Source organism: Ranitomeya variabilis, chromosome 5 (assembly GCF_051348905.1).
Source record: "Ranitomeya variabilis isolate aRanVar5 chromosome 5, aRanVar5.hap1, whole genome shotgun sequence".
NCBI lineage: Eukaryota > Metazoa > Chordata > Amphibia > Anura > Dendrobatidae > Ranitomeya > Ranitomeya variabilis.
In genome coordinates this window covers 376,321,009-376,347,020 of record NC_135236.1, presented here as the reverse complement: position 1 = coordinate 376,347,020, position 26,012 = coordinate 376,321,009, and the positions used below count along the sequence as shown (strand labels likewise).

The 26,012-nt window shown below is 43.2% G+C and overlaps 1 protein-coding gene across 1 annotated transcript in view; it reads right to left on the bottom strand.

Moving 5' to 3' along the window:
- The window catches only part of FAM3C (FAM3 metabolism regulating signaling molecule C), an 82,170-nt gene that overhangs the window by 41,148 nt on the left and 15,010 nt on the right, over positions 1-26,012 (bottom strand). Inside the window, exon 3 of the mRNA XM_077264965.1 lies at positions 1,903-1,951. Within this exon, the coding sequence (XP_077121080.1) occupies positions 1,903-1,924 (22 nt within the window). The 5' untranslated portion in view covers positions 1,925-1,951. The remainder of the gene's footprint in view (positions 1-1,902; positions 1,952-26,012) is intronic.

Below are 26,012 nucleotides of genomic sequence, written 5' to 3'. Positions count from 1 at the left end.
TAGCAAACCGGGATGTTTACAGGATAATTACATAATACCCCAATCTCTCCATCCTCTCTCTAAAGTGGGGTATAAAACTCATATATCCTCTTATGCCTGTACACCAATTTACTAAAAAGCAGCCACTGAACATCAGTATAGATATAGGATCTGCGTGCTACCTGCATTTGGACACATGGGGCTAAAACAATTTCATAAGATACTACATAAGCTATTATTGAATATATAGGTACAAGAATATATGCTAGGTGCCGCATCCAAATTAGATTAATTTACCCCCTCTTTTAATTTAACCCCATCCCGGACCTGATAATCCAAAAAGGATACATGGTGGGTCCCCCAAGCACGCAGTGACCTGAGAGCAGTCTGCATTATGAATACCAAATCAGAGCAGCACATGAAGACCCCCACACAGGCCCGCCCAGAGAACGGGCATATCAATAACTTAAAACTGAAAATAAAGATTAAACAACAACAACCACAAGACGGATTCCTTCACCACAGGTATCATTGTAATCAGTATAACAGCGCCGACCTGACACTGTGTGTAGGTTACTCATCATAATCCTGCTGACAGGTTCTCTTTAATCAGCATCAAAGTCCAAATATGACAATGCCTGTAGTTTAGGTGGCAAAACCCTGCTAACAGGTTCTCTTAAGGGGTTTCTCTCTCGTTCTTTGTTCAGGAGCACACGCCTCTTCTGCCTGCCGACTTCCTGCTTGTGGGAAGCCAATGTGCCCCTGATGGTTGACCGGTCGGAGCGTCAGCACGGCCTAGCCGACGGCCTGAACTCTGTAGTTTTCCCTCTCAAGCACTGAAGGAGTGCAGTCATACTGAAGATGGCTGAATCTTTAGAGCAGTGCTTGCAAGCTCTATAGTAAGAAGCTTGTTAGCACTGGGCGCCTTGCCTAGGAGACTGGCCACCTCTAAGACGGAAGGGTGGACTGTAGTCCGGGCCACATGTAGTAAGCTATTCAACTGAATATCCCCCTGTTCATGAGAACAGAGAAGATTTTTAATAAGAGGTAAATGGCAAATTTTACATTTTAACAACGTAACAATGCAAGAAATACGCGCAGTGGAGGGGGGAAATACTGTTCTGCTATCGTTAAATGGCGGCTTAATAGTTTCAGAGGCTTGGTTTGGTTGTAGTTTAAGAGTTTTATGTTTATAACTTTATGTTTGACTGTTTTATAATTATACACATGTTTTTTCTCTGTGAAATAATTGGCATATGTATGTGCTGTCCTTACCATCCTTGTAAATGTAACCATGCAGACTAATGACAAGGACAAATATGTATGCTATACTTTATTTGTGTTTGAAAATAAACGAATTTTTTAAAAAAAAACAATGCAAGAAATACTACAGCTGAGTGACACAAGGGTGGTCTTCCATCTTCTGTCACAACTGCACATGATGTTGGATGATCACTGGAGAGGAGCACAACAGGCCTACTACCCAAAGCATATTGCTGACATCCATGTAACCAGGCAAATTAATCTGTGTGGGCAGCAAAATGCTTTCTGTTTATTATGCTCCCCTCTTCAGGAGAGTCTGCTAGCCCTTTACCACTGGTCTCTCTGCAGACTGATTGGTTACAGAGACCATGCTCTGACCCCGACGAAAGAGGAGGCCGGTGGGGAACCCAGGCAGCAGGATGGAGCGGCAGGGCACTGGTAGGAGTAAGCATTTTTTATTTTTCTTACACCACGCTGGGCCAGTTGGTAAAATAAAAAAATGGGGTTGACCGCTATGCGAGCTAGGCTAAAATGACAAAACAGGTTCTGTATGAAGCTACATCACCTGAAACCAGGCGTGAACATTACACAACACACAACATGGCAGATCATTTAGCAACACAATGACAACAGTCTGACATAGCTCACAGATCTACTGACCTGACACCCTCATGATTGGCATGGACGGTGTAATGTTCTCTGCACCAGCCTGAAACATAAAAATGAGAAAGATGCTGATGTTAAAAAAACAAATCTAGAAAGCTGATCTTTTCATTTTGAGGAAACGGTCTACAAATAAATCCTGTGCTTCTCTTAGAGGGAACCCAGCAAGTCCTCCTAAACAGCTATCTATACAATAGAGCCCTATTCTATTCTATGTCCTTCATACCTTAGATAAATGTTATTTGCGAAAAAATCAACTTATATTGGGGCCATCTGCTATCTGCAAATGATGTAGCACTAGCCCAGGGCAGCCCTTTCTCCCCATGACAGTCCATTCTCCGATGCTGTAGGCATTGTTACAGAAGCAAAGTTTTTATCCTCTTAACTCAAGGAAGTCATACTCCAATACACTGAGTGTCCAAATTAAAGGGAACCTGTCACCCCCCAGGTGTTTTTAACTAAAAGAGCCACCTTGTGTAGCAGTAATGCTGCATTCTGACAAGGTGGCTCTTTTAGTTCTGTGTGCTGAAACTGCCGAAATAAACAGTTTTGTTATTTGTCCAAAATACCTTTTCTTCAGTCCTGGAGGCAGGCCTTTCCCCCCTGCTGCAGACGCCACACAGCCGTCACTCACATCTTCTTGGCGCCGGGCGCCGCCTCCTCACCACTGTTTTGAAATGATGCGGCGCCTGCGCTCTTTTCTCCTGCCTTGGGCAGCACACAGAACTAAAAGAGCCACCTTGTCAGAATGCAGCATTACTGCAGCACAAGGTGGCTCTTTAAGTTAAAAACGCTTGGGGGGGGGGGGGGGAGAGGGTGACAGGTTCCCTTTAAAAGCTTGGACAAAGTCACATGCCAACCTTGATATTTATTGGAGTTTTTTCCTTATCAACTATAACGATTAACTGTTTCATATGGAAACAAACTTCACCCCTTCCCGACATTTCCACTATATACATGACATGATCGGTAAGCAATTCCCAAACGATGCAGTATATATATATATATACACACACACATATATATATATATATATATATATATATATATATATATATATATATATATATATATATATATATATATATATATAAATTAGAAAAAGGAAGGCAGCACTCCAATACTTGCAAAGGTGAAAAAAGCTGTGACGTTTATTTCAGACCCACATCTTCATACGACGTTTCGGCTCACACTGAGCCTTTCTCAAGCAGTGGGAGGTTACAATTCATATGCTTATATACATGTGATTTACAATTATTTGCATACCCTATAGCCATAGAAGTGTTTACAGTGTTAATTAAAGGATAATTCATTCCATAAGTGTTTCTTTGATATACAAAGTGCATTGTGCTAAAGTGCTATTATGGACTATTTAGACTCCATTAATCCTCCAATAATTTCGCTTACAGCTTATTCCGTTCTTATACATTATTAAAGTATTACCATAATGATTCATATTTATAAGTATCATTAAGATTTTTAGCGCTTACCCCACCAAATGAATGAGACCCACATGGAGGACTACATGGACGCCGATCTCGGCGTTCCCTATATTCTACTGCGCATGTCTGAATATTAACTTCCTGGTATGCGAGTCAGTGAGATTGCGCCTGCGCATAGGTGCCTAGTCAGTGCCGCTCCACCATCTTGGTTGTGGCATCCCACTCTATGTTACTTATTATTTAGCGCTTCAGCACTGGGCACTATATTTATCGCACTGCACCATCCTGTATATGGCTATGACAGTAGTGGTGCTATTAATAGCATTGATCCTTTAATTTTATCACAGTATTATTTATGCTATTTATGTGATTCACTCTTGGCTAGCAGGACAATACCTTGTTCAGGCTATCTCCCACTGCCAATGAGCCTCTGCACTGATCCATGTCCTTCTCAGGTCACATGATCACCGCAGCAGGACCCATATGAGTGTATCTTGATTCCAGCCAAAAAGAATGTTGCTTAGACTAAATTACGGTAGTTAATATTTATTTTATTGACGCCATATTTATACATTATCCTCATTTTAATCTCACTGGCCAGCAGACCAATTCTTTTTGTTCTCTTTATTTATTAATTTTTTTTTTTTTTTTTCAAAAAAAGGTAACAGGAGAAAGTGGACCATAAAATTTGCTGTGCAACATACCCCAAGTATGTCACTATCCCATATGTGGGGGAAAACTACTGTTTTCGCTCACGGCAGGGCTCAGAAAGGAAGAAGCGCCATTTGACTTTTGAAGGTTACAATCATTAGCGGACGCCATGTCAAGTTTGGAGAGCCCCTGATTTGGGCACACAATGTAAATCCCCGACAAGTGACCCTATTTTGGAAACTAGACCCCTGAAGGAATGTATCTAGACTTGTGGTGAGCACCTGAAACCCTCAAGCGTGTCACAGAAGTTTATAATGTAGAGCCTTGAAATGTAAAAAAAAAAAAAAAAAAAAAAATCACATTTTTCCCACCAAAATTTTCTTTTAGCCCCAATTTTTTTTTTCTTTCACAAGGCTAAAAGGATAAAATGGAACCTAAAATTTGTTGTGCAATTTCTCTTGAGTACACAGATACCCCATATGTGGGGGAGAACTACTGTTTGGGTACACGGCAGGGCTCAGAAAAGGAGTGAAGTTTTGGAACGTTTTGGACATTGACGGAATGGTCTTTGGGTGTCATCGTGTTTGGAAAGCTCATGATGTACCTAAACAGTGGAAACCCCACACAAGTCACCCCATTTTGGAAACTAAACCTCTCAAGAAATGTATCTAGATGTGTGGTGAGCACCTTGAACCCCCAGGTGCTTCACAGAAGTTTATAATGGAGTCGTGAAAATAAATAACATTTGCTCCAACTTTTGTCTATTTCACAAGGATAGTAGATAGTAGAAGAAAATGGACCCCAAAATTTGAGTACACAGATACCCAATATGTGGTTGAAAACTACTTTTGAGGCACAGTGCAAAGTTCAGAAGGGAAGAAGCGCCATATTGGAGTTCAGATTTTGCTGGAATGGTTTGAGGGTGCCATGTCACAATGGCAGAGCCCCTGAGGTGCCAGAACAGCAGAACCCCCCATAAGTGACACCATTTTTACAAACTACACCTTTTAATGAATTAATCTAGGCGTGCAGCGATCATATTAACACCACAGGTGTGTCACAGAATTTTATACCATTAGGAAGTGATAATAAATTACATTTTTACCACCATTTTGTTTTAGACCCAGATTATACATGTTCACACTGGGAAATGGGTAAAAAGGGCACCAAAATTTGTCCCACAGTTTCTGCTGAATGTACTGTAGAAGTACTGCATATGTGGCTGTACAGTTCTGCTTAGCCGTGCGGCGAGACTCGGGAGGGAGGAAGCACAGATTTTCCTAATAATAGCTTGCAGACTATGCGGAGCAGAATCCTGCCCTCAAGTGACCTCATTTTGGAAATTATACCCCTTTTGGAATTTATGTACAGGTATAGTGATGATTTTGACTTAATTGATGTTTCCCAGAAAAAAGCAGCAGTGAATTTGTAGAGTGAAAACTGAAAACTGCCATTGTAGTATCTTGTAAATTGTAGTGCCCATAATTTTTCCATATTTGGGCTGACAGTCATGTTGTGGCTTGCTTTTTATTGGTATCATTTTCAGTCACATGACATTTTTTGATCGCTTTCTATTCTGACAATTCTAGAACTTTTTTTTTTTTTTTTTTTAATGCCCTTCCAAACGTGGTGAAATTAATAAGGCAGCTTTATTCTTGGGGTCATTACAATTACAGCGATACTCCATTTATATAATTTATATTTTGGCGCTTTTACACAAAAATTGTTTAATAGAAAAAAATAATTATTGCATTACTTTATTCTGAGTGCTATAACTTTTGTACTTTCTGCTGATGGTGCTGAATAATGGCTTGTTTCTTGCGGGAAAAGATGACACTCAGATATTCCTTTTTTATTTACATTTGTGCTTTTGATCCCATTTTATTTCACTTTTTGTCTGGCGGTATGATGATAAAGCATTGCTTTTTAACTAGTTTTTTATTTATTTTTTATGGTGTCAACTGAAGGGGTTAACTAGCGAGACAATTATATAGGTTGGATCGCACCAGACGCGGCGATACCAAACGTGTACTTTTTTTTTTTAATAAAAATATTTATTCATGGGTACAATAAACCTGTATTTGTTATTTTTTTATATTTTTTTCTTTTTTACAATTTTTGACTTCGTCCCTCTATGGGACATTCACTTTTTTTTTTTTTTCACTCTGATCACTTATAATGCATAAGCACCGCTATCTGCTATATAATTGTCTAAGGGTCACTTCTGTCTTTCTGTCTGTCCTTCTGTCTGTCTGTCACGGAAATCCCAAGTCGCTGATTGGTCGTGGCAAAACAGCCACGACCAATCAGCGACGGGCACAGTCCGGCGGCAAAATGGCCGCTCCTTACTCCCCGCAGTCAGTGCCCGCTCCATACTCCCCTCCAGTCAGCGCTCACACAGGGTTAATGGCAGCGTTAACGGACCGCGTTATGCCGCAGGTAACGCACTCCGTTAAAAAGTTGGTCACACAGGGTTAACAGCAGCGTTACTATTGATGCTGCCTATGCAGCATCAATAGTAAAAAGATCTAATGTTAAAAACAATAAAAAAAATAAAAAATAGTTATATACTCAGCGTCTGTCGGCCCCCTCGGATCCAGAACAGGCCTTTCCCGCTCCTCGCATTGCGATCTCGCGAGATGATGACGTAGCGGTCTCGTGAGACCGCTACGTCATCATCTCGCGAGACCGCAATGCACTCTTGGGATTGGAGCGCGTGAGGAGCATCGGTAAACGCTTCGCCAGTATCCGGGGGCCAACGGAAGGTGAGTATATAACCATTTGCTGTGTTATACACTACGTGGGCTGTGTTATACACTACGTGGGCTGTGTTATACACTACGTGGGCTGTGTTATACACTACGTGGGCTGTGTTATACACTACGTGGGCTGTGTTGTACACTACGTGGGCTTTGTTATATACGGCGTGCGTGGGCTGTTATATACTACGTGGCTGTGTTATATGCTATGTGGGCTGTTATACACTCCGTGGGCTGTGTTATATACTACGTGGCTGTGCTATATACTACGTGGCTGTGCTATATACTCCGTGGGCTGTGCTATATACTCCGTGGGCTGTGCTATATACTCCGTGGGCTGTGCTATATACTGCGTGGGCTGTGCTCTATGCTACGTGGCTGTGCTATTTAGTACGTGGGCTGTTATATACTACATGGCCGTGCTATATACTATGTGGCCGGCCGCGAACAATCAGCGACAGAGGGAGCCCCCTCCTTCTGCCTGCCTTCTAAATGCTGCGATATCGACAGCAGCATTTAGCTGGTTAAAATGCCGGGTGTCAGCTGTCATGTCAAAAAACAGAAGAATTAACTTGGTAGAAAGGGAAAATGAGCAATTGTGCAACAGTGCTATGTAATATGATTGCACTAAATTAAGAGGATGAAAAACTTTGCTGGGAGGAGGAGGGCTTCTTTAATGTTCTCCTCACTTCCCACAGCATCCTCGCAGCTCTCAATCTTGAGCATGTGTATGAATTGCTTTCTCACAGAGTATGCGCAGTGATGTCCTCTCCCCAGCATCAGAGGCACACTGTGCAGGAAGGGGAGGACACACACGGCTTCATTCTGCATGCTCAGGGAGAAAGATACTGCAAGCATGCTGTGACAAGTGCTAAAAACATCAATCACATCCAGACGGGCATGAATACAGTGTCTGACGATGGACTGTTGTGGGGTGAAGGGATGCCTCCACACCCGAACTAGTGCTAGATCATTTTAGGGAATTTGCTTATGCCAAGTGACAGCTGTACAGGTCCTTCTCAAAAAATTAGCATATAGTGTTAAATTTCATTATTTACCATAATGTAATGATTACAATTAAACTTTCATATATTATAGATTCATTATCCACCAACTGAAATTTGTCAGGTCTTTTATTGTTTTAATACTGATGATTTTGGCATACAACTCCTGAAAACCCCAAAAACCTGTCTCAATAAATTAGCATATCAAGAAAAGGTTCTCTAAACGACCTATTACCCTAATCTTCTGAATCAACTAGTTAACTCTAAACACATGCAAAAGATACCTGAGGCTTTTAAAAACTCCCTGCCTGGTTCATTACTCAAAACCCCCATCATGGGTAAGACTAGCGACCTGACAGATGTCAAGAAGGCCATCATTGACACCCTCAAGCAAGAGGGTAAGACCCAGAAAGAAATTTCTCAACAAATAGGCTGTTCCCAGAGTGCTGTATCAAGGCACCTCAATGGTAAGTCTGTTGGAAAGAAACAATGTGGCAGAAAACGCTGTACAACGAGAAGAGGTGACCGGACCCTGAGGAAGATTGTGGACTGAGTCTGGTATGGAAACATCCAGAGCCACCGTGCACAGGCGTGTGCAGGAAATGGGCTACAGGTGCCGCATTCCCCAGGTAAAGCCACTTTTGAACCATAAACAGCGGCAGAAGCGCCCTACCTGGGCTACAGAGAAGCAGCACTGGACTGTTGCTAAGTGGTCCCAAGTACTTTTTTCTGATGAAAGCAAATTTTGCATGTCATTCGGAAATCAAGGTGCCAGAGTCTGGAGGAAGACTGGGGAGAAGGAAATGCCACAATGCCTGAAGTCCAGTGTCAAGTACCCACAGTCAGTGATGGTGTGGGGTGCCATGTCAGCTGCTGGTGTTGGTCCACTGTGTTTCATCAAGGGCAGGGTCAATGCAGCTAGCTATCAGGAGATTTTGGAGCACTTCATGCTTCCATCGGCTGAAATGCTTTATGGAGATGAAGATTTCATTTTCCAGCACGACCTGGCACCTGCTCACAGTGCCAAAACCACTGGTAAATGGTTTACTGACCATGGTATTACTGTGCTCAATTGGCCTGCCAACTCTCCTGACCTGAACCCCATAGAGAATCTGTGGGATATTGTGAAGAGAAAGTTGAGAGACGCAAGACCCAACACTCTGGATGAGCTTAAGGCCGCTATTGAAGCATCCTGGGCCTCCATAACATCTCAGCAGTGTCACAGGCTGATTGCCTCCATGCCACGCCGCATTGAAGCAGTCATTTCTGCCAAAGGATTCCCGACCAAGTATTGAGTGCATAACTGAACATTATTATTTGATGGTTTTTTTGTTTGTTATTAAAAAACACTTTTATTTGATTGGACGGGTGAAATATGCTAATTTATTGAGACAGGTTTTTTGGGTTTTCAGGAGTTGTATGCCAAAATCATCAGTATTAAAACAATAAAAGACCTGACAAATTTCAGTTGGTGGATAATGAATCTATAATATATGAAAGTTTAATTGTAATCATTACATTATGGTAAATAATGAAATTTAACACTATATGCTAATTTTTTGAGAAGGACCTGTATAATGTTTTTACACAAATAACATTTATTTTGGACATCAAGAACATGCTTGGAATACTAGAACAGGACTCCCTAATATAAAGTTTCACAACACATCAGGTTTTGAGTGTTGCACAAATGAGAGAACTTGTGGCAGTTTCTGATGCCTTAAAGGGAATGCGTCAGGTCATTTTCGCCTAGTCTACTAATAATATCCTGAAACGGGGCTTGGGCAACCCTTTCAGGATAAGTAACTTTTATTGCTATAGGTTGGCGCGTTGTGTTGCTGCAAGCCACGTAAAATTTATAGTTACAGGTCAACTAGTCAAAAGTATGCTAATACAAAGTGAATATTCACCCCTTTCCCCGCCCATCCCTTTGTGCCGGCGTCAGTGAATCAGTCAGACTGCCAGAGGATCACATCACTATCCTCGGACTGGCTGTCTGTTCTCCTGACCTGAGCGAGACAGCTGCATAAAAATACATGTTGTCAAGGTCAAGTCTTTAGTGCAGATGGTCTCTGAGGATTGCGATGCTAAAGAGCGTAATACGGCAGTCTGATTGACTACTCGCCCGAGGATCGCATTTCCACCCCCTGCCCCTCTGAGCCGGTGTCAGTGATTGGGTGCAGTCAAATTGTTGTATTTCTCGACCGAGGATTGCAATTCTACTGTCCACCCCTGTGAGCCGACATCAGTATCTGGATGCAGTCAGACTGCCGTATTACTCGCCCAAGGATCGCATCACAATCCTCAGATAGGCGGTTTGCTCTCTTGACAGGAGGGTGACAGAATGTATTTCTATGCAGCTGTCACACTTAGGTCAGGAAAGAAGACGGACAGTCCGTGGATGGCAAAGGGACCTTTAGGCAGTCTGACTGCATCACTTGACACCAGCATAGAGTGGTGAGCAGGATTATGGGTAGGGAATAGGTGAATATTAATTTCAGATTTACATACGCTTGACTAGTCGGTGCACAACTATAAACTTTCCGGGGCTTACAGCAATACTAATGGGTAACATAAAGCAATAGAAGTTACATATTCTGTAATAGCGGCCCGTAATCCTGCCCACCCCTCTGCGCTGACCTCAGTGAATCAGTCAGACTGCCAAATTACTGTCCCGAGGATTGCAGGGCAATCCCTGGACTGGCTGTTTGCCCCCCTGACCTGAGTGTGACAGCATGTACTTCTATGCACCTCACAATATGATGATATCTTTGCACAAAGCTTCTAGAAAAGTGTCCTTCAAAATGAGGGAAGTAGTAAAGGTACCTTCACACTAAGCGACGCTGCAGTGATACAGACAACGATGCCGATCGCTGCAGCGTCGCTGTTTAGTCGCTGTGTGGTCGCTGGAGAGCTGTCACACAGACGGCTCTCCAGCGACCAACGATGCCGAAGTCCCCGGGTAACCAGGGTAAATATCGGGTTACTAAGCGCAGGGCCACGCTTAGTAACCCTATGTTTACCCTGGTTACCATTATAAAAGTAAAAAAAAACCAAACACTACATACTTATATTCCGGTGTCTGTCGCGTCCCCAGCGTCCGCTTCCCTGCACTCCTCCTGCATCCTGTGTCAGCGCCGAACATCTCCGGCATCTCCCACAGAGCAGAGCGGTGACGTCACCGCTATGCTTTACGGCCGGCACTTACACAGGATGCAGGAGGAGTGCAGGGAAGCGGACGCCGGGCACCGGAATGTGAGTATGTGTTTTTTTTACTTTTACAATGGTAACCAGGGTAAACATCGGGTTACTAAGCGCGGCCCTGCGCTTAGTAACCCGATGTTTACCCTGGTTACCAGTGAAGACATCGCTGGATCGGTGTCACACACACCGATTCAGCGATGTCAGCGGGAGATCCAGCAACGAAATAACGTTCTGGACTTTCAGCAACGACCAGCGATCTCACAGCGGGATCCTGATCGCTGCTGCGTGTCAAACACAACGATATCGCTATCCAGGACGCTGCAACGTCACGGATCGCTATCGTTATCGTTGTAAAGTCGCTTAGTGTGAAGGTACCTTAAGGTGTCAATGTCACACCTCATATTAGTGTCAATAAACTTATCACTCTGGAGCAAGCCTTCAAGCCTGTTATCTAGGAAAACAGCACATGTAGATAAGATACTATATGGCGGGTGCCTAGCCTTCACAACAGAGAAGAGTGATGTCTACATCTGAAGGAAGCCTGTATACAACAGATCTAGGAGTGCTAGCAGAGGGAACAAAATGGAGTGCGGTCTATAGAGACAGGCTTTTTTGTAATTGTGCCATAGAGGTTTGGGAAAATATAGACTATAAGACTGACAGCCAACTATAGCAGGATAAAGATGGAATGCTTACCGATCACTATTGCTGGTCAGGAGGTAGAGCAGGTGGAGAGTTACAAATATTTGGGGGTCCATTTGGACAGCAAACTGGACTGGAGATGCCACTCAGAGATTGTCTACAAGAAGGGGATGAGCAGATTGTATTTCCTAAGGAAACTGAGGTCTTTTAATGTGTGCAGCAAAATGTTAGAAATGTTCTACCAGTCTGTAGTGGCAAGTGCCATCTTTTTTGCAATCATATGCTGGGGTAGTAGTGTGCGGGCCTTTGATGCTAATAAGCTGAATAAGATTATCAAGAAGGCAAGTTCTGCTGTGGGCTGCAATCTGGACTCTTTTGAGGAGGTAGTGGAGAGAAGAACTCTGAAAAAGTGTATGGCAATTATGAACAATAATGCACATCCATTATATGAGTTATTCATGAGACAGAAGAGCACCTTCAGTAACCGGCTAATACTTCTGAGGTGTAAGAAGGAAAAATATAGGAAATCGTTTGTGCCAACTGCTATGGGGATGTACAACAATAACATTAGGGTTAAATCATCAAGGTGAATGTCTACTTTATTTCTCTACATTTCAGTTCACTAGTTGTGTATGTCCTATTCTAATGTATAATGTATAATGTTCTTCTGTCAACTCCACTGTCATGTCAATTAAGTAATTCATTTATGATTTTTATGATTTAAGTTGTGCTGCTGTGATACCATAATTTCCCACGGGATCAATAAAGTGTATCGTATCGTATCGTATCGTATCGCATTGTATCGAGTGGGCACAGCTGCACACTCAGTTTATTTTACCTACTTATATACACGCTTTATCACATCACTACCATGTTACCCCAAAAATAAGAAGGCCTTGTAACATTTTTTGCTCCTAAAGTTTACAGATAATACACTTGGCCCCAACGCACGATTTCATTAGATCTTCATCAGGAGTCAGGGACAAGGAGCTCTTCACACAAGTTTATTATCTGTAATTAAGCCTCCTTAGCATATTAGGGCACTTAGCCCTTTAACGTTGTAGTACTTTACAACTTGTGTCAGGATCACTTATTTGGCAATAATCAGGAGGAGGAAGAGTGTGTGGGTGGAGACTGTGTGCGGGTGGAGACTGTGTGAGCGGAGAAGATGTGCGTGTGTGTGTGTAGGCAGGCATTGTCCAATGGGACTAATAGTCCCATCCGGCTATGTCTGCTACAGTGACAGCTAGCCGATGATGGGACAGTAGTAGTCCCATAATCCGGCTACTGTGTGCAATAGTAAGAAAAAAAAACAAAAAAAACACACATATACAGTCATACTCACCATACAGCTAATCCTCGACGCTCTTGATCGCCTGCAAAAAACCCCCCCAAAAAACAACAGTATACTCCCTGTTCCGACGTAATCCATTTAATAACGATTGTCCGACAGTGATCTCCTATGTAGAGCTGTCACATCGGGAGATGTGACCGCTCTTCAGGGGCCTCCGTTGTACAGTGACAGGAGATAATACTCCCGGCACTGTATCCCTCTGCCGCCTAGAGGTCACTGGAGTTCGTCCTGTTACTTGCGGCACCGCTGCGTGGGAAAATTCTCACGCTGCAGTGCCGTAAAGTGAGAGCATGAACTCCAGTGAACCCTCAGTGATAACACTGCAGGAACCCTTGTCTCCTGTCAGTGTGTCACTGGAGGACAAGTAGGGCATTCACATCTGATGTGACAGTTCTACATGGGAGATCGTCGTGGAACACTTGTTATTAAATGGATTACATCGGAACAGGGAGTATACTGTTGGTTTATTATTTTATTCTTTTTACAGGTTATCGAGGACGTCACAGGAATTAGGAGTACAATAAAGATGGGAAACTATGTAGTGTTTTATTTAATTAAAATACTTTATTCTGGCTGTGTTTTTATTTAACCCCTTAACAACTATAGGATTAGTAATGGATAGGTGTCTTATGGACGCCTCTCCATTACTAAGCCGGTCTTGATGTCACCTCACAATACAAAGGTGACATCAACCCCAGAACTATTACCCCACTTGTCACCGCTTCAGGACAAGTGGGAGGAGAGAGAGGCTAAGTGCCGGAATTGGAGCATCTTAGAGATGTGCCATCTCTGGGGCGGATGTTTGCTGGTGTTTGTAGCCGGGGGGGGGGGGGGCAATATCCATGGTCCCTTCCTAGGCCATGAATATTAGCCCACAGCTGTCTGCATAGCCTTTTGTGGCTATAAATTATAAGGGGACCCCATGCCATTTTTTGGGGGGCTCCGCTATTTTAATAGCCAGTAAAGGCTAAGTATACAGCTGTGAGCTGATATTAATAGCCTGGGAAGCTTAATTTGTACTACCCCCTTGCCAGGCTATAAACATCTGCCCCCAGTCACTGGCTTTCCCTCTCTGGTTCTGAAAATTGTGAGTGAGCCCACGCAATTTTTTTTCCCTTCTTTTAAAAAATTAAACAGATAAAATCTTCGTTAGGCCGGGGTCACATTTGTGCGAAACTAGCACGAGTCTCGCACCTCAATACCCGGCACTCAGGACCAGAGTGCGCAGCTGCATGTATTTCTATGCAGCTGAACGCTCCGGTCCGAGTGCCGACGGCAGTGCTGGGTATTGAGGTGCGAGACTCGTGCGAGTTTCTCGCAAGTGTGACCCCGGCCTAACGAAGATTTTTTCTATCTATCTACAGATATTCACTTATATTTGATTTGTGTGGGCAAACACTATATGTGAACATGGTATGTAATGATATTATGGTCTTCAATGGAGTATGTAAAAGAAGAGGTTGGACAAAGAAATGATATCACAATTTATTTTTTTGTTAAATAATAGATCTTTATTTAGCTTAGGCTGGTTTCACATTTGCGGATGAGAGCTTTGCGGATGGCTGCGTAGTTCCTCCGTTAAGCCCTGCCCACTGCCGCAGCTCTTCCTTCAGCTCCGCCTACGTTGGCATGCATCCTGCGTACCCTATCTTTAACATTGGGTAGGCAGGCAATGCGGATGCCTCCGCATGTTTCGTTTAAGGGAATGTTACATTATGTTTTTATTACAAATTAAAACCAGATAGTGATACATATATGGGAGGATTGACTACGCTAAATGTGCCCAAAATTTTGTCTTGCATGTATTAATGAGTGAGGAATGCCCGTGTATCTTTGGTGTTCTCTAATACTATGTTCAAGTTACCGTGACTGCAAGTCTCGCAGCCGTTCCGATAGTCGCAACACATGCAGGGATTGTCTAACAGGAAACACATGCAACTTATGCTGCCATTTTCAGTTTTCATTTTTTGGGATCTGGGGCCGGGTGATGGCTTATTTTTGCACCCTCAGCTGATGTTTTTATTGCTATCATTTTGGGTATAATGTTTTGATCACCTCTTACTGCATTTGATTGCAATGTTGTGGGGGCCAAAAAATAAATAAAAATGTAATTCCTGCGTTCTGATTTTCTTTTTTTATTACGCCGTTTAAGGACCAGTTTAATTTACTTTATATTTTGATAGATTGGACTTTTACGAACTGAGCAATACCAAATATGTGTATTTTTTCAATTGTTTTATTTTTAATAGGGCAAAAGACAGTGATTTGAACTTGTTTTTTCATATTTTAAAAAACTTTTTTCTCACTTTTTACCATACTGCATAGTCCCTTTAGGGCAGGGGTGGGGAACCTTTTTCCGGCAGGGGCCATTTGGAAATTTCTACCATCATTTGGGGGCCACACAAAAATAATCACCTTGAAAATTACCCCAGTATATTTAGTCAAACAATTAATTACGGTAACTCACCCTTAATGTGACGGCTGGAGCTGCTTCTCTTTGGTGCAGCTGTGATGTTATGTGATACTGATCATGTTGCTTCTCACAGCTGCTTTTCCAGGTTTATGTCGACCAGGAGAGCAGCCAACTTTTTATCATAAGTTTTGTAAATTATATACATCACATAGGAGACGCTGGGACTACTGAATATACATCACATAGGAGACACGGTGACTGCTGTATATGCATCACATAGGAGACGCTGAGTCTGCTGTATCTATATCACATAGAGGACGCTGAGAAAGCTGTATATACATCACATAGGAGACGCTGGAACTGCTGTACATACATAACATAGAAAACATTGAGACTGCTCTATATACATCACATAGGAGACTCAGGGACCTTTGTATATACATCACATAGGAGAAGCTGGGACGGCTGTATATACATCACATAGGAGACACTGGGACTGTTGTACATAACATAGGAAACATTGAGACTGCTGTGTATGCATCACAGGAGACTCTGGGGTCATATAAATTACAGAAGGGGCATGGGGGCATAGACATCACAGGAGATGCTAGGACATTCATCACCGGAAAGATTGGGAGAAATAGCCATCACTGAGTGGCTATATGCACATCACTAGGAAGCACAGACCGCACAGGGGGTATATATGTACTAGGGGAATACACATCACCGGTGGGGTCACATACTTCACTGGGGGCTATATACATGGGGGTATACAGCACTGGGGGGACAGACATTGCCAGGGAGGCACAGAGATCACCGGGGGTGGCACGAAGACCATGGGGGGGGAGCACAAAGCTCACAGGGGGCTCATAGCTGGGGAAGACAGATCACAGATCACATGGGAGCACAAAGATCACAGGGGGTACAAAACTGGAGGGCACCTAGAACACACAGGGCATATAGCTGTAGTGCAGAGATCACAGGGAGGTATATAGCTGGAGGCAGGGCCGGACTGGCCATCTGGCAATTCTGGCAAATGCCAGAAGGGCCTGTCTGGTCATGGGCTGCCTTTTCTGCTATGTTGTTAACAGAATCGGTGTTCTCAAGATACCCATACTGTTAAGAGTTGTGATGGAGCACAAAGTCACTGACTCCATCACTTACCCCAGCAGGCCACGGGTATCATTAGAAATATTGGTCTTGTAGAAAATCCTCCTTTTCTCCATCCAGGGTAATATTAGTAATATATTCCATTTTGTTCTTGGGGACGGGGACAACATGGACCTGTGTGATTTCAAATGCCAGAACTGAATTTCAACCCCAGTCCGTACCTGGCTGGAGGGCACAGAAATGACAGGAGGCATACAGCTGGGGGGGAGAGAGATCATAGGAGGGCAAAGAGATCACAGGGGGACATATAGCTATAGGGCACAGAGATCACAGGGGGGGCACATAGCTGGGGCCACAGAGACCACAGGGGGGGCACAGAGATCACAGGGGTGCACATACCTGAGAGGCACAGAGATCACGGGGGGCATATAGTTGGGGGGGGCAGAGAGATCACATGGGGGCACATAGCTGAGGGGGAACAGATCACAGGGGGCACAGATCACCAGCAGACTGGCACAGAGCTGCCGGCACAGAGATCCCTGGGAAGGCACAGAGATCGCTCTCAAGTCTCTGGCACTGGCAGCGCAGCAGCTCCTCTTCGAGGACAAGAGCGCATTAACCCCGATCACCACGGCGCTAACCCTGCCCACCCAGATGACATCATCATTCAGTGCAGGCAGGCAGTGTTCTGTAATTAACGCTGTCTGCCGTGCACTTGGGTGTTAAATGGCCGGCAGCTGACAGGATACGGCTGCCCCACCCCTGCCTTAGGGGAACTGAAGCTGCGATCATCAGATGTTATGTGCACAGAGCAGTGCATCAGCACTGCTAGGTATAGCTAAAATCATACTCTTCCATGAATGGCGGCCACAGGCCGGCATTCACGGAGGTCTCATAATGACAAACATGGGGGTCATCAGCAGACCCCCGGCTCTCATGACAACCCATCGGCGGTCTGTGCTCATGTGACAGGGGTGCTGATGGGCAAGACGAATGATGCGCTTCTGGCAATCGTGTGTTAAATCTGTGATTTATCTGGTTAAGAGATGCAGGTGGAAAATCGCTACACCCTTCGGGTTTTAAATGCATATGATGGCAGAATAAATCAGTCATGTGCGGAGAAAGATGTGGGGTCGCATGTAAATGGATGTCAAAGGTTGTGAAGGGGTTAACAACGTTAATCACTGAGTGCGCAACATTTACCGCAGTCTGCCTATGTAAATAAGATATTAAATGACCGCCTATCGATATATGTCTATTGATCGGTGGTTGCTTAGTGACAACAGTCAGTCCATGTAAATGGACCTTCAGGGTATGTGCACACATTCAAGATTTGCTGCATCAAAACGTGCGGCTTACAGGCCCAGCAAAATGAATGAGATTTCTCAAGTCTCATGCACACGTTGCTTATTTTTTTCTTGGAAATCTGAAGTAGTTTCATATCAGCAGCATGTCAAAATGATGGCGAAATGTCTGCAGAAAATACTTCATGCGTGCACATAGACTACCAGTCTACGCTTACATTGTCTAAATGTGGAATTCAAATCAGACCGATCTCTTTCTATTACGCTCTTTATTTGTACAGAAAAGAAGCTGAAAATCTGCATATCATTATGGGGACAGCCAACTGGCCTGACCTGCTGATAAAGGGGCTGTCCTTAACCAGTATATGGAGGTCCCACCCATGGGAGACGGTGTTACGACACCCGGCTGCAGCTCGTATACAACTGGTTCTATATTATATAGTGTCATATATATATATCCATATCTGCTAAACCTCATTGTTTGCATAAATCCTGGGTGTTTATACTCAATTATAAGCTCTAGATACAATCCTTTGCCAGAGAAAACAGTATTGTACACTTTAGGAACCAGTTGGACAACTCTCAGAGTAACAGTATCTTATGTAGTGTGGAAGAAGTTTCATAGCCAGGAGTAGAAAATAACCCAGAAAGTTAGAAGCTTCTTTAACCCCTTCACCATCGAGCCCGTTTTCACCTTCCTGACTAGGCCAATTTTTACAATTCTGACCACTGTCACTTTATGTTTGTAATAACTCTGGAAAACTTCTATGGATCCCGGTCATTTTGAGACTTTTTTCTCGTGACATATTGTACTTCACAAAAGTGGTAAAATTTATTCAATACAAAGTGCGTTTATTTGTGAAAATATGAAAAATTTGGATAAAATGTAATGTACAGCGCATGCCGTGAAGGGGTTAAAAGTACAGTCCCACCAAGAAAAAGATAGTTATTTACAGTACAGATCACTTAAAACAATGGAGCCTGCCACATGGTAGATTGCTACTGTCATCCACAGGATAGGCGATGAACGGCAGGTTGTTCGGGGCACCGCCGATCAAGAGTCCAGAATCCCCTATCTGAATGCAGCAGAGTCCATTTACATCTGATGATGTGAGACATTAAAAAAAAAAAGAATCAGAAACCAGCAACTTGTCTCCTGATTGCAGTCGCTTGCTTGCCTGCTGACTGGTAGCGGTTTACAAACAGAACGCTCTTCCAATGCGCCCCAAATGTTCGGATCTTTCAGTGCACATAGGCTGCCATTGTTCTCAGCAGCGCAAGTCATGTTTACACAGGATGATGTGCTGCCAAGAACACTGGTCTTTTGTGCAAACCAAAAGAGAGGTTCACCCATGAGTGAGTGTTCTGCTTGTTCATCAGGTGATCCGTACTGTGTTTAGACAGCAGAATTATCGTGAAATGAGTAGATATGGGCGGACACTGGATGTTCGTTTCCGGTGGCTTCGGCTGAACAGTTACTAAAAGTTTGGGTACAGGAACAGTACCCGAACCCGGACCCCATTCACTTGAATGGGGGTCCCGAACATCCAGTGTTTGCTGCGCTGTAATTTTTTCTCACGGTGCTAGAGGGATGTCACTGAGGTCATTGCAGAACAACCCAGCTGGGAACGGAGCCTCAGTGACCGTAGGTAACCTCGATAATGTTACCTTCAGTCACGGAGGCTGCGCTTGCAGCAGTTCATTCCCCAATGGTTTTTCTATCAGACATGGATAACGCCGTGGGACAGAATGACGGACAAGTATGGTATATTGTTGTTTGATTATTTATGGTTTATTACAGGAGAACGAGGGCTTAGGTGGAATTAGGCAAGGTCGGAAGTATGGTTTAATTGAGATTATTAAAGGAGTCTGTTTAATTTTTTCAATTAAAGAACTTTGTTCTGGCCGTGTCTTTATTCATAATACAATTATAGGATTAGTAATGGATAGGTGTCTTATAGACGCCTCTCCATTTCTAAGCCGTGGACTTGATGTCACCGGACAATACAAAGGTGACGTCAACCCCACAAATATGAACCCCACTTGCCACCTCTACAGGGAAAGACCAGGGGAAAGCGCCAGAATTGGCGCATCTAATAGATGTGCCTTTTCTGGGCAGCTGCGGGCTGCTATTTTTAGGCTGGGGGGGCCCAATATCAATGGCCCCTTACCGGCCTCAGAATACCAACCCCCAGCTGTCTGCTTTAGCAAGATTGGTTGTCAAAATTTGGGAGGACCCCACGCCGTTTTTTTTAAATTATTATTTATTTAAATAATTTAAAAATACGGCGTGGGGACCTCTCTACTCTTGATAACCAGCCTTGCTGAAGCTGACAGCTGGGGGTTGCAGTCCCCAGCTGTGAGTTTTGCCTGGCTGGTTAACAAAAATACAGGGGAATCCATACTGTTTTTTTTAAATATTTATTTACAGCACAGGAGCAGCAGATGAATACTCCCATTCGCAGCTCCTGCTCTCGCTGTTTTTAGTGGCAGCAGGTTTCAGATGATGGGAACAGTTGTCCCATCAGCTGATAGCAGTGACTGTAGGTAAACTTTATACCTTCGATCTCAGCTGAGCGCTCATGCAATCTTTTGACAGCATGGGAACCGCGGCTGTCTGACTGGCGGAGATGATTTCACCGCCAATCAGAAGCAGTGCTTTCCCCACTGTCATGCACATGACAGCGTGACAAACACCCAGTGTTCGGTCAGCCGAACCCGAACAGTAACACGGACGTATTGGTGAAGTCTGTGTTCAGTGTCCATGCCAGAACAGTAGGTGTTCAGTACGGATGCTGAACTTTACTGGTCGGGTTCCCAATCACTAGAAATGAGTGTTCTTAGGGTCTCTCCTTTATGATTATCTTGCAGTGTAAATAGACCTTCAGGATGGATAGTGCTGCTCCAGTCCAAAATTCTGTCGGAACCATTAACATGAAATGGAGTGACAGCAAACATTTTCAACAGTCACACATTCTGGTAGTTAAGCCAGCGCTCCCATTCTTGTGATTGGTGGGTTTTCTAATTGAGGAATGGCAGCAGCAACTTACAGTATCAATCATGGTGGTAAATTTTAACCCCTTAGTGACGAAGCCAATTTTGACCTTAATGACCTGGCCAAATTTTTAAAATCTGACCACTGTCACTTTATATGGTAATAACGCTGGAAGGCTTCTACAGATCCCACTGATTCTGAGATGTTTTATTGTGACATATTGTACTTTGTATTAGTAGTAAATTTTGGTCTGTAAGATTTGCATATATTTATGAAAATATCGAAAAGTATAAGTTTACATCTGTTAGCCAGCTTGATTACATGTGGGGATTCCCTAGCAACCAGGCAACCCCCACATGTACTTATGCTGGCTATCAGATGTAAATCATTCAGCTGCGGCAATAAAAACTAAATCTCCAAGCACTAAAAAATACTCGGAGGACACCCGAGAGTGCTCGGGAAATCTCGAGTAACGAGTATATTTCACTCATCACTAGAAACTACACCCCACAAGGATTTTATTCAGAAGTACAGTGATAATTTTGAACAGAAGTTGATAACATTAGTTCGTCATGAGAGTTGAGCGCAAGTGCTCACTACCCCAGTTTGTATCTGGTTCTCGGGTATGCACCGAGCATCTCATGGCGGGGCTTGGAATGGAAGGAGCGCCATTTGACTTTTTGAATGCAAAGTTTGCAGGAATCATTAGCGGATGCGATGTTGAGTTTGGAGAGTGCTGATGTGCCTAAAGAGTGGAAACTGATCTAGATGTGTGGCGAGTACCTTAAATCCCAGGTTCTTCATAGAAGTTTATGAAGTTGAGTGGTGAAAAATAAATGAAAAAAGTTTTTTTCAGCCCCAATTTTGTTTATTTACACAAGGGTAACAGGAAGAAATGGACCCCCAAGTTTGTTGTGCAATTTGTCCTGAGTACGCAGATACCTGATATGTGGAGGGTAACTACTGTTTGCACACGGCAAGGCTGAAAAACTTAGAGTGACGTTTTGGAAAGCAGATTTCGATGGAAAGTTCTGCAGGTGTCATGTCATGTTTGGAGAGCCCCTGATTTGCCTAAAGAAATTAAACCCCCCACAAGTGACCCAATTTTGGAAAAAACACCCCTCAAGAGTTTTATTCAGGGGTATACTAAGGATTTTGAACCCAAAGATACTACACAGAATTTGATAACATTGAGTCATCATTAGAGATGAGCGCAAGTGCTTGCTACTCCAGTTTGCATCGCGTTCTCGGGCATGCACAGAGTATTGAGTGTGGTCGAGTGACATGCTCCATTCCTCATCCCACATGTATCGCGATTGTTAAAGACTTAAAAAAAAAAAAAAAAAACATTCAGCGATTACCCATTTATTACAGGCAATCCCTGCATTTTTCGCGGGCTAACAGCTGCGAAACATGCGAGTGATTAGCAGGTCACTTGGGCATCCACGATAGTCGATGCATACTCGGGCATCCAGATGCAAACTTGAGTAGCAAACACTAGCTCAACACTAGTCGTCATATCACCATGTATTAAAAGTTTTGGAAAACCCCTACCACATCCCCAACTCTAGGTCCAACCCTAACAAAGACGTGGAATGAAAGAAATAAAGATTATAAAATAAAAAAAAATAATCTAAGGGAATGACATATTTGGGGGGTTACATACTAATTATTGGCTTTTGATCACTGTGAAAGGGTCACTAAAGGAACCAATTGGAAAAATCCCTGCTGCTGCCGAGTGCCGGCCTGTAGATATTTTTTTTCCAGGAAGAGAAGGCGGAGGGTCGGGGGATGGAGAAGGAGGTACCGGAGGATGGCAGAAGTACCGGGGGGGGGGGAACTTGGGGACATCATTTCTCTTGCCTGACATGTATATCATGGAATGTATAGCATGTCAGAAGAGAGAGAAATTTTAATAGCGGGTACACTTTTTCTTCACGTGATCACCGCTATTTATTGAATAACGGCGATCACTTGATCAGGGACCGGAAAATCTGGCCTCGATCAGGTTGTCCAAAGTGTCAGCTATCCCCGCTAGCTGAAACCCCAGAGATTTTCAGACTCTGCGGAGCGCTATACGCTTATTCACGATAAGGCCACTCGGTGGCCGTCATTTTAATTCATATCGGCTGTCGTTAAGGGATTAAATTGCATTCTTTGAACAACCCCTTTTTAAAAAGTTATATAAAGTGTAAACTTGTGGGGCAGATGGGAGAGCCATACCTTTAATGGGAGTCTTCTCAGCACAGATTGACAGTTGTTCCAAGTACAGGTGCTCAGTGCACCCTTGATAAAGCCAAATATGCAAGTGCACCATCCAACTTTGTTTTTTGTCTCCACCTTTCTTCTGGCCCTATAAAGCCAGAGCTGCCAAACAAAGAAAAAGGGACCTGAAGATAGAGGGGAGGGGTGTGTGGGGATTGGGGGGCAGGGGGTAGGTGGGAAGGTTCAGTTATTGTTTCACCTTGCCATGGTGCACCGAGTCCCTTTAACAACTATGCCATTACAGCATCCACACACAGATCGCTTTTATTTTATTCTCTCTGTACTTCCAGTTAGAACGACGAACATGTATACAGAAGTACTTGCCTGCAGATTACCGCTATAGCTGTAAGTAATACAGTGTATTTTTCCTGACAGGTTCCGTTTTATCATTCACACTTTAAAAAAAAAAAAAAAGTTATGTCCAGCACAACCACAGAGAGTAAATGAATTTGTAAGGGTGGGAAAACCCCCTGACTATACTGGTAGACTGGCTTTGCTTTATGCAGAAGTCCTAACACAATACTTTGTTTTATGGTATCGGGCTTCTGACAAATGAAAACACAAGTTACTTCCGCCCTTGTAACCATGATGGCAGTAGATGTACTTTAGCAAACAAGTACAAGATACAACTTGTAGTAAGCCGGGAACCTTCTGCGCCTTAAGGCTCATTCATACCTCTGATATAGGACTGAGCAAGAGCAATGCACGTCGTGCCAACAACAGGGTTAGATCCTGTATTGTGCAAGCAAAAAGAAAACCTGCCCCAAAATATTATCTAGTGTTTCCATTACATACAACAGAGCCATGCTACAATAAAGTATTACACAATTACAAAAAGGCAAGAAATTCTTCTTGCGAGACAAGGATTAGAGTCTTGATAAATAAGTTAAAATAAAGATTGAACACGTCATCTCGTCTGCTAAACAATGGGCTATGAATGAGTAACAGGCTGGACACAATGCATCCGTGTATCAATTCATCGATAGTGTCAGTTTGGAAGATGGCAAAGTGTGCCAAAATTTACAAAATGCGGTATGTGGCCAAATAAATATATTCAAATACATATTACAATTAGAGCTATTTGATAGACATATTGTTTTACAAGTCTCCCCATGGACTGCTGTGCGAAACAACATCCTAGAATTGGGGCTAATAAGCAGATGGGCAGACACCTGGATGTTCGGGTCTGCCGGGGTTGGCAGAACAGTTACAAAAAGTTTGGGTACCAGAACAGTACGGCAAACACTGCTTCTGATCGGAGGTAAAAATCATCACTGCCGGTCAGACAGCCGCGGTTCCCACGCTGTCAAAAGACAGCGCAAATGCGCAGCTGTGATCGGAGGCATAAAATTTACCTCTGGTCACTGGTGTCAGCTGATGCGACTACTGCTGGGTATTCATCAGCCGGCGCCTGCACCGTAAATAAGTTATTTTAAAAATATGGCATGGGATCCCCTGTTTTTTTGATAACCAGCCAGGCAAAAATCACAGCTGTGGGCTACAACCCTCAGCTGTCAGCTTCAGCATGGCTAATTATCAAGAATAGAGGGCTCCCCACTCCTATTTTTTAATTGTTTAATACAGGAAAGATATATATCTTTGTACCGTGTTAGCCAGTAGATAGAATATTATTTGGAATTGAGAGTCCTCAGTGGTTGATACCTTTTAATGGCTACTGAAAAGATGGTAACAAATTGCAAGGTTTCGAGACTATAAGACACCTATCCATTACTAATCTTATAGTTGTATGGCAAATAAAGACTCAGCCAGATTAAAGTCTTTTATTTGATATAAAACAAAACACACTTTTACTTTTTTATTTAAAAATAACAAAACATTTATACTCACCTAGTGCCCATTCCATTGAATCCCTCGTCTCCTGTAAAAAAAAAAAAAAAAAAAAAATATCCCTCACCTGTCATTTGTTCTGTCCCACACTGTAAACCATGTCTGTGGGATTAATAGTTTTCCACCTTGACAGTGCGAACATGCTTTAGCTTGGCTGGTTGTCAAAAATGGAAGGGACCCCTCTATTCCTGATAACCAGCCTTGATGAAGCCAACAACTGAGGGTTGCCCCCAGCTGTGAGTTTTGACTGGCTTGTTAACAAAATTACAGGGGAACCCATGCTTTTTTTTTTTAATTATTTATTTACAGCGCAGGCGCCAGCTGATGAATACTCCCATCAGCCACCATCTGCCCTTGCTGTAATTAGCGGCAGTAGCTGATGGGAGCAGTAGGGGTTTTTTTATTATTATTTTAGCGGCTTTCAGTTTTGGTCAATAGAGTTGTGCGAGTGGACGTTCTTAACTATTCCATTTTGGGATAGATATATTTTGATCACTTCTCAAAGCATCTGGCGCATCACGGGAGTGCCGACGAGGCACAGAATGACGTGCCTCCATGCCGGAGTACTGCTAATGCTGCTGTCAGAGTTTGGCAGCAGCAGCACTTAACAAGCTAACAGTCACCGGCAGGGCTCCTCTCCACACACAACTGTTAGGCTGTGTGCACATGTTCCGGATTTTTTACGTTTTTTCGCTATAAAAACGTGATAAAACGCTTAAAACACGCATACATATGCATCCCATCAATTATAATGCAATCCGCAATTTTTGTGCATATGTTGCGTTTTTTTCCGCTACAAAAATGCATCGCAGAAAAAAATGCAGCATGTTCATTAATTTTGCGGATTTCCCACTATATTATTACATTCCAGAACCTCCAGAAAAAAAAAATGCAAAAAAACGGGCAAAAAAAACGCAAAAAAATCCGCATGCGGATTTCTTGCAGAAAATGTCCGGTTTTGTTCAGGACGTGTGCACATAGCCTTAGGCTACATTCCTATGATAAGCTTTTGGTGACTTTTTGACCCTGCAGAATTTCTGCACCTATTATTTACATTAGGTTACTTGTGGTTTTACATTGTGTTTTTGTGCACATTTTTTTTCCCTTTTTCTTTAA